The sequence below is a fragment of the Trichosurus vulpecula genome, chromosome X, assembly GCF_011100635.1.
Source record: "Trichosurus vulpecula isolate mTriVul1 chromosome X, mTriVul1.pri, whole genome shotgun sequence".
In the NCBI taxonomy this organism is placed as follows: domain Eukaryota; kingdom Metazoa; phylum Chordata; class Mammalia; order Diprotodontia; family Phalangeridae; genus Trichosurus; species Trichosurus vulpecula.
This window is the reverse complement of record NC_050582.1, coordinates 42,490,733-42,504,306: the sequence shown is the minus strand read 5'-3', so window position 1 is coordinate 42,504,306 and position 13,574 is coordinate 42,490,733. Positions and strand designations below refer to the sequence as shown.

Here is a 13,574-nt window from a genome sequence, read left to right as displayed (position 1 = left end):
CAAAGATATGAATGCAGTCTAAATAACAAGAGAAAATCAAGTAGTAGAATAATCCTCTGCTCTCATATGCACCTAGGAGAAATCTCATATACCTCACCAAGTGGTGCGTTGGGGAGAATTCCAATTGGGTGGGGAGCTTGTTGATCATTCCCACTCTCTTCTCATCATTCTTCCAGAAGTCAGCATGGAGCTCCACAAACCTCTGGGGGCAAGCTGGAATCTTCTGGAGACTCTCAAGCCTGGCACATCTTGTGGCTGTTTGGGGACACCACGACAGTACTATTCCATGGGGTCTCCCTTTTCTATTCCTCTGCTCCTACCATCTGGTATTATACTTGCGTCCCTGCCATATTTCCCCATTGGACTGTAAGCTCCTGAAGGGGGCAACTGTAGTATTTTTCCTTTTTCTGTTCCAATACTAAAACACAGGATATGGCACAGAGGAGGTTCTTAATAAATGCTGAAGTGAAATGGTGAAAGCCCAGAAGAATATTCAAGGGAGAAATAAAAGGGAAGGGATGGGATGGGATGATTCCATAGCAGAACAAATTATAAAGGTCCAGGGGGCAGAGGGGATATCTAAGATGTGAGAGCAAGGCAGAATACTGCCACAATCCAAGAAAATTAGTTAAAACACTCACACAAAGGTATAAAACCCACCCAACCACCTCTGAAAACTGTGAAAGCCAAAGAGTATTTATACAATCTGAAAATGCTGAAGAACTTCTGAACCTGGTAAATTTGAGGACCAGTGAAGGTAAAAAAAGAAACTCTGCAAGCCCTCTTGAGAGCTGTCCTCAGGCAGGTAAATGATACATGAAAAGAAATTAAGCAATGCTAAGAAAACCACAAGACCAAATAAAAGAAAAGCTGGAAGAAAATAACATAAGGCCCTTAAGGGACAGTTAAAAGATGTAAAAAAAAAGGAATAAGAGGAATTAATGTAGAAAATGGAGTCTACGATAGAAAGTTTCTAATATTCTGAGAAGCAACAAAGAGCAGACTTATTGCAGTGGAAAATGAAATTGGACACAATGAAGAGCAGCTGGAAATGCTGGCTCAAAAAATTACTGAATTATTGAAACTATTAGAAAGCCTACAGACCCTACTGGCAGACCTGGAGGAGAGATCAGGGTGGAATGACCCCCAAGAACTGAGAACAACAAAAGAACTGGGGCATTTGATTTTAGGAAATCACCCAAGAAAATGTCTCAGAATTGCTGAAAACACCTGGTAGAATACAAATAGAAATAGTCTAAACAATGCCCACAAGCAAGAACCCAAGATCTAACATGCCTAGATGTAGCATAGTCAAACTCGAGGACTACAAAGATAGGGGGGCAAAAGATACTATTAACTGCCAGTCAGGAAGTAAATCATTTACCAAGGAACGATAATTAGGGTGACAGCAAACCTTTCAAGGATGACAAATGAAGATAGCAGAAATTGTAATACAGCATTTACAAAATTACCAAGCATGAGCTGTGAACCCAGAATTATCTCCCCAGTAAAATCCAGCATATTTTATGAAGAGAGGAAATGAATATTTGAAAAGCAAACAGATTTTGAAAAGTTTATAGAGAGACATACTTACTTCAAGGAAGTCTTCTGACTGCAAACAGGCCTCCCAGCCCAAATGATAAGCATTTAAAACAGCCAAGATAACATAATGTGAGAACTCTCCTAGCTTTGTATTAGCTTAATCATTAAAGCTTTCAGAAGGGCTTTTCTGAGAAAGCAGCATGGGAGCTGAGGTTGTGGGGACAAGGAAGAAAACTAAACAAATAAGGTGATCCCAAAGTGAAACCACTGTCTTTGAAAGAGAAGCAGCCCAAGTTAAAGTAACTTATATAAACAGATTAGATAAGGAAGAATCAGAAATCATTAAACTTGATAATCCAGTATTCAGTACACCCACAAGCAAATTGTGGGGAGAGCATTCTGTTTGACAAGAATTGCAGGGAAAACTGGAAACTGGTTTGGCAGAAATTAAGTTTAGATCCATGTCATATACCATATGCCACAATAAGCTCAAAATGGATATGAAATCTGAATAATGAAGGACATAGCATTAAAAAAACACGAAGAGAACAAGGCTAGGCACCTTTTGCATCTATAATTGGGGGAGAATTCTTAACCAAATAATGGATAGAAGTGATCACAAAACATAAATAATTTCAGTTACTTGAAATTGAAAAGCTTTTGCACAAACAAAATTAACACAACCTGGACAGGGGAGGAAGTGGTTGCTTAGGGGGAAAATATTTGCACCAAATAACTCGGACCAGGATCTGATTTCCAAAATACATAGGGATAAGCACAAACATCTAAGACCAGAAGCCATTCCCTAGTATTTAAGTGGTCAAAGGATATGAACAAACAGCTCTGCAAAGAAGAATTGTAAACTATTAACAAGCATGTTAAAGACTACTTGGAATCATGAATAATAAGAGAAACATAATCAAAACAACTGTGAGGTTTCACCTCATACCTAGAAAATTGGCAAAGATGATAAAAGGTGGGTGTAGTCAATCTTAGAGGAAGTATGAGCACTGGAATAAGCGCACTGATGGGGCAGCTAGGTAGCACTGCAGTGGATAGAGGGCCAGGCCTGGAGTCAGGAAGACTACTCTTCCTGAGTTCAAATCTGGCCTCAGATACTTACTAGCTGTGTAACCCCAGACAAGTCACTTCACCCTGTTCGCCTCAGTTTCCTCATCTGTAAAATAAGCTGGAGAAGGAAATGGCTAACCACTTTAGTATCTCTGCCAACAAAACCCCAAATGGAGCCAGGCAGAGTCGGCCATGACTGAAAAACAATTGAAAACACACTGATACATTCTTGGCAGAGCTCTGAATTGGCCCAGACATTTTGGAAATATACTAAGAAAGTGACTACAATGCCTATACTTTTGACCTAGAAGTCCTACTGCTATGTATATACCACAATGAGGTCAATGTTAAAAAGAGTGCTCACATTAGAGGCAGCTGGTGGTATGGCAGATAAAATTCTGGGTCTGGAGTCAGGAAGACCAGAATTCAAATCTGCCCTCCGACTGTTAGTAGGGACCTTTACTAGGTGTGTGACTCTAGGCAAGTCATTTAACTTCTCTGTTTGCTTCAATTTTCTCAACTGTAAAACCAAGACAATAACAGTACCTACCTCCTAAGGTTTGTAAGGATCAATCGAATGAGATAATATTTGTAAAAAATGCTTAGCACAGTGCCTGGAACATGGTAGTCACTATATAAATGCTTATTCCGCTCCTCCCCCCCAATATTTATAGCAGTACTCTTTGTAACAGCAAAGTTTTTTTTGGTGGGGAAGGGGGAGGGAAACAGAGGCCTATTGATTGGGGAATGGCTAAATAGATGGTACAGTATATTAATGTAATGAAATATTACTGTGTCATAAAATATAATGAATATGATAAATACAGAGAAGAAAGGGAAGGCTTAAATGAGCAAATACAAAGTCAAATAGTCACAATTAGATAAACAATGGACACGGTGACTACATAACATAAAAGGAAAGACAATACCAAGATAATTGACATTGAATGATAAAGGAAGAAGAGAAATGAGAAAGCACCTCCTCCCCCCCCAACTTTTTTTTTGGCAGAAGTTGGCCATTATGGTTATGGAAGGCACATATAATTTTGGATTCAGTTCATGTGTTGGTTAGTTTTGCTGGATTCCCTCTCTTCCCATATTCTTTGTTATAAGGGATGGCTTTCTGCAAAGGCGGGGAGTATATTGGGAAATGTAGGTGATAGAAAAAGGAGCTATCAATAAAATTTAAAATAAAACTAAACTACATAGGAATACAATAGGTTTAGGTTTAAAATGATTCCATTAAATTTTACTTAGTACTAGAAATAATAAGAATTAAAAATGTGTATTCCCTTATGAGAGAATGATTATAGGAAAAGAAACTGAAAAGTTATAACACTAAATTTTGTTCATAAACATATTCATAAAATATATAAGAATTGTAGGATGGATTAAAAAGCAGAATCCAATATTATACTTAAAGGAAAAACATTTAATTCAGATTTATCCAAGTCAATTTAAAATAAAAGGCTGATATAAATTTGCCATGATACTGATAAATCAGGAAAAGAAGGTATAAGATATTGGACAGAAAGTTTTAAAATAAACACAGAAGGATACTATATTATGCCAGGAAGATTCTCTGCAAAATGAGAGTATGTAAATCTTAAATATATATACACATACATCTATTTATCTAATAATTTTGTGGTAAAATATAATGAATGGTTGCAAGAAATAGTCATAGTGGGAGATTTTAATACCACATTATCATTATATGATAAATTCAACCGAAATGTAAATAAGAAAGAAATCACAAAGCTAATCATGGTATTCAGCAAATTAGAATATAGAAAGAGCTCAATGGAACAAGCAAAGTTTATACCTTCTTTTGGAGCGTTCACTAAACTTATAAAAGTTGAACATGTGTGGACCACAAAGAAGACAGAGGCACATGTAGAAAAACAATTATATACAGTACATTTATAAAAAAATATTACGTTAAAAGTAGTAATATGTAATGATGTAGTGGCTTAGGGTCCTTTGGAAATTAATAAAAACAATAGCCAACAAATTGTATAATAATCCTTTAAGGTTTGCACAGCACTTTGCATATATTATCTCATTTGGTGCTCATGACAGCCCTCTAAGACTTCACAGATGAGAAATTGAGGCCAAAATGAGTTCAGTGACTTGCCCAGGGTTACACAGCTAGTACATGTCTGGGGAAGGACTTGAACTTGAGTCTTTCTGACTCCAAATCAGGTATTTTGTCCACTATGTCACCTTTTTACAAGGTGAACTAGATAAAATAGGAAATTGTTTCTAAAAATCAATAATAAATTATATAAAATTGAATGACAGTTCAGATGCTACCTACTGAAATCTATGAGATATAAACAAAACTGTACTGAGGTAAATTTATAGCCCCAAATACCTACACTAACATTTTAGTAAAAACACTAAATAAAATATTTGTAATTAACATGCAGTATTACATTAAAAAAAAGATATGCATCATCACCCAAGAGACAACAGTGAAGTAGAAGTAACACTAGGTTTGGAGCCAGAGGGCTTGGGTTTGAATCCCACCTCGGTCACTACTTAAGTGACCTTGGGTAAGTGCCTTTATTTCTCTGCTTATCTGAAAATTTAAATGATTGGACTAGACCTCTAAGGTCCTTTCCCACTCTATGACACTATGGGAATGCCAAGGTGGTTCAATATCAAGGAAATAATATAATAAATTTTATCAACAAGAAAAAAATTAAGAGTAGATGATATCGTTAGAGACAAAGCCTTTTAAAATTATATTAGGAAAAAATCCACCAATCACTGCCTGAAAGAGACCCCCAAATGAAAACTTACAGGAACATTATCATTAAGCTTCAGAGCTCCCAGGTCAAGGAGAATATATTACAAGTAACTAGAAGGCAGAGGGCTGGTAGTGCTAGAATCTTATTCTCATCGGAACTGGGTTAAAGAGGGAATAAAATATACATCTAGAAGGGAGTACAGATGAAGAAATTGGAGGGCAAGGGCAGAGGATAAGGCAGGGACTCTTAGAAGGAGTGTAAATTAGGGAGAACTTTCCCCTCTCAGAACTAGATAAATCTAATCCAGAAATAAATAAGAAAGAAGTCTAGATGAACAGAATCTTAGACAAGCTAGGTGTCCGAAGAGAACTAAATGAGAATAGAATGGAATATATTTTTTTCTCAGCAGTACACAGTACCTTTACAAAAATTGACCATATATTAGGGCATAAAAACTTTATAGTTAAATGCAGAAAAGCAGAAATATGAAATGTATCCTTTTCAGATCACAATGCAATAAAATTACATTTAATAAAGGACCATGGAAACACAGCTTAAAAATCAATTGGAGACTAAATAACTTAATCTTAAAAAATGAGTGGGTTAAAGAACAAGTCACAGAAACAAGAAGTAATTTTATTAAAGAGAATGATAACAATGAGACAACGTACCAAAACCTGTGGGATACAGCAAAAGCAGTGATCAGAGGAAAAGCTATCTCTCTAAATGCTCACACTGTTGTAAGAAATGATGAGCAGGTTGACTTTAGAAAAACATGGAAAGATGTGCATGTAATGATGAAGAGTGAAATAAGCAGAACCAGGAGGATATTGTATATAGTAACAGCAATGCTGTTCGAAGAATAACTGAACGACTAAATTATTCTAAGTATTATAAATATTCAAATCCACTACAAAGAACCTATGAGTGAAGATGCTATCCACCTCCAGAGAAAAAACTGATAAATAGAAGTATATTTAGTATAGTTTTACATTTATATGTATGTGTATGTATATACACAAGCATATATGTGTCAAATGGTGGCCTTCTCTAGTTTGGGGTGGGGAGAGAGGGAAGGAAATGGCTTGGAACTTAAAACGTAAGAAAAAAATTTAATTAAAAATAAAATTATATTAGGAAAATTTTTTAAACGTAAGACTAGAAGGATCTTTTCATAATATGATTTTTCAGAAGTATACATCTGAAACCATGAACTAATAGTGTTCACAGTAGGGAAACACAAAGCATTCCCATTAAAAACAGGTTTTAAACAGCGACATCTGTACTCTCTCTTCCTATTTAATATAGTTTTAAAAATCTCCGTTATAGCAATAAAGCCTGAAAAGTTAAATAGCTCTATGGACAAACAATATCACTGTGTACCTAGAAAACCCAAAACAGCCAACAAAAATAGAGTTAATAAGTTACTTCAGTAAAGTAACAAGGCATAACACAAAGTCACAAAAAGTCCTCTGAATTTCCATGTACCACTACCAAGAATCAAGAGAAACTGATCTGAGGCAACTGATGGTACAGCAGATGGAACACTGGGCCTGGAGTCAGAAAGACCTGAGTTTAAATATGGCCTTACACACTTACTAGTTATGTGACTCTAGGCAAGTCATTTAACCTGTTTGCCTGAGTTCCCTCATCCGTAAAATGACAATTCCTGCCTCACAGGGTTGTTATGAGAATCTAATGAGATAATATTTGGAAAAAGTGCTTAGCCTAGTGCCTGGCGCATAGTAGGCACGGTATGAACGCCTATTCCCTCACTGCGAAAAAAGAAACATCAAACATTTGGATGTTAACTTGTCAAGACATATGAGAGACAGACAAAGACAACTTGTGAATGATTTTGACAGAAAGAAAGAATTGAACAAATGGAGCAACGTCCCTTACTCATGGTAAGGTTGGGCAAATATAAAAAAGGCAATCTTTTCTAAACTAACTTTCCTTTAATGAAGCAGTAGTATCCATCAACATATGAATAGATTATCTCACAGAATTAGATAAAGTCACAAGAAAATTAATATGGGAAAATACCAGACAGGAATATTAAGAACCAAGACAAAGAAGAGGAGCAAAAGAAGCCTAGCGTCAGCAGGTAATTAGAAAACTGTCTGTGGCTGGAAAAAAGCCTGAGAAATCGATCAGCAGAACAGACTAGGGAATTCAGAGATAGAACCCGGGTAATAGAAAAGATTAGTGTTTGATAAGCCCACACTCAAAAAACAACGAAGAACAGAATCACTATTTAATTAGAGCTGCAGGAAAAAAACCGTGAACCTCCCCGCAGCCTCAAAAGAAAAAAAAAAAACTTCCCAATGGCTTTAGATCTATGTTGCCTACCATATATCACAATAAATCTCACTGAATCAGTGATCTCAGCAATACAGATTTACATTTATATACATATATAATCATGAAAAACCTGAAAGAAAAAAAAAACAGTGTGCCTGTTTCAACTGTGGTCGTGGGGGAGGACCTTTTTATTTTGTATTTTCTTAGGTCTTTTGTGTTTATTTCTATGTGTACATGTTGTTTCCCCTCAATAGGATATAAGTTCCTTATAGCCAGGGATCATTTGGTAAGTACCTGGCACGTAGTAGGAACTTACCAAATACCTGATGAATCACATGGAATTGATCAAACCAATAAGAGATCATTGGCTAGAGAATAACAGAACCAGTTTTGATCTCTGAATATAAAAGGATAATATTGTGTCATGTCAAAGAAATCTTAGCAGACTTGTATGAAATGAAGCAGAGAGAGCTGAGCAGAACAAGGAATGACATCAGAAAGTTGAGAAGGAAGCCTGCCCCTCTCCACTAGGTGCTGAATGGTTTTGATTGACTATACTGGTTTGTTACGGGAGGACTTCTATTTGGAAGGACACAGGGAGGGGGATGTGCTAATGGGGTAGTGAAGTATCCATTGCAAGTAAAGAGCATCAAGAAAACATTTTAAAGGACAAAGCAAAATAAAGTTCAGAAGGGGACACAAACACAGCAGTTGTGTTACTATTGTGTTAAATCTAATATATACTCTAAAAATGTAGCAGAAATTCACAGACTTATGTACAGCTGCCTGTTTGTTTCCCAGATACTGAAATGTTCATGTGTTATTCATGATTAGTATTAAATTCATAATAAAAAGGAAATATTTTTACAAAGAAATCACTTAAGACAAAATCATGGTTTTGATTATGTAAAAACTAAGAGGATTTCACACAATAAAAAGCAATCTCCTTAAAATTACAAGCAAAAACTGGGAAAACTATTTGAAATAAATCTGATGGATACAGATCTGACATCCAGAATCTATATGGAACTGATACATAATCTATAAGTTTAATGAACCATACGTAGTCTGTAATGGAGAAGTGCTTAAAGGATGTACACAGATAATTTACAAAAGAAATACAAAATGCTAACTATATTAAAATGGCTTTTAATATGAGAGAAATAACTATCAAGATGACCTAAGGATAATATTTACACTCACTATAATGGGGGAAACGGGGGGAAAAGCCCAGCGATGCCATGGATGGCAGGAAACAGTCCTTCTAATATGTTGTTGGTGGGACTATAAACAAGTGCGAACATTCTGGCCAGCAATAAGAATTACTGAATTTCTCATACCTTTTAAGCCAGTGATTGAATTGCTAGAGCCTTATCCCCAAAACATCATACAGAGGAAAAAGAGAATGGATCGTTTACAAAATTATTCACTGCTGCTATATCAGAGCAAAACATTAGGAATGTCCTCTATTTCCAATAATCAGAGAAGGGCTGAATAAATTATGATCTATTAATGTCATGAAATACTATAATAGAAAAACATAGCTATAACTACAGTGCCGCAGCTAGCAATTTGGACAGTTGAGACATGCAGCTTTGAAGAAGTATTCAAATCAGATAAATTAAATTGAGGATAAAAGGGGGGCAAGACCTTGAGTTGCAAAGCACTGGGAGGGGCCGGAAACTCCTAAAACATCAGAGTTTCATCGCTGGAAAATTGGTCACGAGGTAATGAACTATTTTTCCATCAAAGTAACTCATAAAACTCTTAACGATATGATCTGTGTCAGGGGAGGGAGGACTCATGCCAAGGAACCAGCTGTTCCTTGAAGTCTTGATGAAGTTCATCTATTTGGTTATTGGTATTTAAAGATACTTTGAAATAAAAAGATTTCTAATCATCAGGCATCATCAACTTCTTGGCTCACTGGCTGTAGCTCCTCAACGGATCTTAAAATTGGCCTGTCCTCATGCTATTGTGTCTTTCACTCCCTTTAACATAAAAACTACCCAAGTACATTGTTGAGGAGAGACTGTCAATTCGTCAAGGCCATTTTTGTTGGAGAAAGAGCAAAAAGGACAAGGAAAGCTACATTTGGAATCTGTTAATTCAAAATATAGCGGGGAGGGAAAGGTAGAAAGGTTTCCTTTTTCTATCCACCGGCTCCAGTATTCTTTCGTACCGATAGCCTTGTGTGTTTGGGGCTAAGGGTGGAGTGAGCTGGTGGCATAAACAGCTCAATTCAATGTTTCTTGGTACAGAATTTAAGCAAGAGAATTTTTGGTGCTTACCTGCTAAGAAGCGGAGCTGATTCTTTACTCTTAACCCTTCATCACCAGAGCCTCGGCCACAGTCATCTTCATCATCACAGTCGCCACTTTCAACTTCTTCCTCACGATTCTTATCTGAGGCCCGCCTCAATATTGCCATACTTTTTAGGATCTGAAAGAAAATTACATAGAAGCACTGAATTTCAGAGCTGGAAGGCACCTCAGAGGCTATATAATCTTACCCATGGCTGAGTAAGAAACCTCTTTACCCCCAGAGATCCCACTGCTAGGCAGATACCCCAAGGAAGTAAAGTAGAAAAAAGAAAGGCCCTCCCTTATACATAAAAACATCTACATTATCTCTTTTTATAGTACTAAAGAACTGAGAACAAAGTAGATGCCCAAGGACTGGTAAATAGCTAAAAAAAAATTTGTACACCAATGTAATGAAATATCACCACACTATAGAAACAACAAATCAAGAATCTAGAGAAGCATGGGAAGACTTAGATGAACCAATGCACCATGAAGTAAGCAGAACCAGGAAAACGATGGGAATGACTGCAACAATGTCAGTGCAAAGAATAACAACACAAAGCATTACAAAGATCCAAACTAAATGCTGTGAAATGATAATGACCAAGCTTGTAGAGGTTGGGAGTGTTTGGACACAGGAATACTGCGTATAATGTTGAATTTGGTTGGTGTCATAGTTAATTTTGCCAAACAATTTTTTCTCCTTTTTTATATTAAGGGGTGGCTGTCTAGGAGAGGCAAGGGATGATTTTATTGGGGAATGAAGCTATCAATAATGTATATTTTAAGAAGCTTTTATATAACATAACTAAAAGGAGGTCATCCAGCCTTCGTTTGGGACAGTTCTGATTTCTAGGAAGTTTTTACATCAAGCACAGATTTACTTCTCTGTAACTTTCATCCACCTTACACATGACACCTCTTTAGTTACATGAAGGCACTTATAGGATCATAGAGCCAGAGCTGGAAGAGATCTCATTTTGCAGTTGAGGAAACAGAGGTCTAGGGAGGTCAAGAGACTTGGCCCAGCTCACAAAGATAATCATGATCAGAGATCAGACTGACACCCCCAAGTCTTCTTTTCTCTAGACTAACCAGTTCCTTCAACAGATCCTTGTATGACCTAGTATCTTGTCCCCTCATCATCTGAGAATTTTCCAGCTTGGCGGTATCTTTCTTAAGCCATGGTCCCTGAACAGAATATAATATTCTCTGTGTGGTCTGACTAGGGCAGAGGACAGTTGGATTATCCCCTCCCTCATACATTCATTTTCATGTATATTCATATATACATGAAACAGTACAATTTCCAACCTCTCCTTTGTTTTCCTTGCCCAAGTATCTTGTCTATGGCACCACGTTCACACAGTGTTTGCTGAGTTAGGTGTAGTAGAAATAGTGAAAGACTCAGAGGCTGGAAGACATGAGCTTAAGGAGGTGCCAAGTCCAACCTCTTTCCTTCTCTGACTCAGTTTCCTTATCTGGAAAATAAAGATAAGGGATTCTCCAGTTTGTTAACTCAGCAAACACTGTGTGTGTGGTTCTGGGGAAGGTCCTAATCAACCACTCCTTATACCATTTCCCTGTACACAAGAAGCACTGGAAGAGCCTGCTAGCCTGTGCCCCTGAGTTCAATTTCTATTCCCTCTAATCTGTCCTGCATATTACCCTCAAATTCTTCTGCTGGACACAGCACTTTCCTATCATTCCTTTGCTCCTCCAAAGTCCTTGCCCTTCCAGACTTCCTTCTCCCTGTCCCCCACAGTATGCCAGCTGCTCTGCTCATTCAACTAGCCATATTCCTTCCATCATCTGGGACTTGGTTCCCACTGTCCTCCCCATCTGGAATGACCAGCCCCTCTGTCTCAAGCCTACCCAGACTTCAAGATTAAGCCTTTTCTGAGCCACCAGTGATGACCTAGTGGGGAGAGAACTGGATTGGGAGTCAGAGGACCTGGACTGACCATGTGTTCTGCTGATTTCTATTTGGCACTCAAGCAAGTACCTTCCCCTCTCTTCCTCACCAGTCACATTACCGAGGATGGAATTCACAATCTCTAAGGGCCCTTCTAATACTAAAACTAAGATCCATTAGAGGTAGGTTTTTTGGGGGGGGAACATTGTTTTGATTTTGCTGTTCAGCTACTTTCTTAAATTAAAATCTCTTAAGGAAATAATGAAGATAACACAAGATAAACGATCAAATAGGTTTGCAGATATGTTTTAAAGACTTAGTTTGAGCCCATCTAGCTCAGCTATGGCTTGGCTTTTTAAAAAATTATGTGGAATTTAGGTTCATTTCAAAGCCATTAAGCTGGGCTTACAACACTGTTTTGGAAATGTTTAGATGCTCAGGTTTATGCAACCTCCAAGGAGTGTTTGCAGGGCCTAGCTTTCCATGTCCATGGCAATGTAAACACATACTTCACTGTTTGTATCGAAGCTGTGCAGCCTAATGGAAAACAAATGTTTTGACTTGACTCCATTCAACCTAGCTTTTCACGCCACAATCGTTTACAGGGTGTATGAATCAGCAAGGGCTTCCACACAATGGACCTGCCTTTGGGGTCTGCTCCTCCTGATCCAAGGCACCTAGCTGGAAGCAGGGTGAACTGTTCTAGCTCACTGGAGCTTTGATGGCAAAGGGGTAAAAAGGCAGCACTGGCATCATCCATACTTCAGAGAGGAGCAGTCATGGGGAAATGATCCCAGCTGACTACGAGAAGCCCAGAACTTTCTGTCAGAGCTAGAATAGACCTCAGAGATGGACTGTCAAGATGGAGATCCTCATAATACAGAGGAGGGGAAAGGTCTTCCTCAAGGTTGTACTGTGAGTTTGAGAAAAGGCAAGTTGCCCTCAGGGCATCAAAGAATCTCAGAAAGGGAAGGGGTCTTCAGTGGCCTTCTAGTCCAACCCACACATCCCCTCTAGATCATCCCAACAAGTGGCCATCCTTCAGTGAAGGGGAGACAATTACCACCATTCTACTTTTGGACTCCTCTCGTTTCAATTTTTTGGGGTCAGTACCATCATCTCATTGGTATGGAAGAACTCCCAGTGTGGAAACTCCCTCCACCAATACAGATCAGCAGCTCCTGGGTATCCTGCAGTCTTAGAGAATTGCTTGGGGGCACAATGAGGTTACATCCACAGCCAGGGTGTGTCAGGGACAAGAGTTGAACTCAGGTCTTCCTTACTCCAAGGTTGCCCTTCTACTCACTGTGCTGACCATCAGGATGTTTTCCCTACATGCAACTGAATTTTGTTTGTTGCCAATGTCCATTCTTTGCTCTAGGTTCTTCCCTTTGGTGCTAAATTGAACAACTCTAATCCCTTTTCCACGTGTAAGCTCTTCAAATACTTGAAGACCACTATTGTACCACCACCACCCCCACTTCCCCCACACAATCATGTACTAAGATGCCATATATGGCTTTTCTTTCCCAGGCTAAACATGCTCAGTTCTTTTCATTGAGCCTTGTAGGACATGGTCTCCAGTCCCTTCCTCATCCTAGCCACTCTCTCCTGGATGCTTTCCAGTTTTCCATTGTTTTTCCTAGGATGGGGTTGGCTGGGACAAACTGAGCAGTAGGG

The 13,574-nt window shown here is 38.2% G+C and overlaps 1 protein-coding gene across 3 annotated transcripts in view; it reads right to left on the bottom strand.

Annotated features, from left to right (window-relative positions):
- Positions 1-13,574, bottom strand: part of GPC3 (glypican 3) — a 705,431-nt gene that overhangs the window by 94,065 nt on the left and 597,792 nt on the right. For all 3 annotated transcript variants that reach the window (XM_036740234.1, XM_036740236.1, XM_036740237.1), the window contains one exon: positions 9,965-10,115. In XM_036740234.1, coding sequence (XP_036596129.1) covers positions 9,965-10,115 — 151 coding nt within the window. The remainder of the gene's footprint in view (positions 1-9,964; positions 10,116-13,574) is intronic.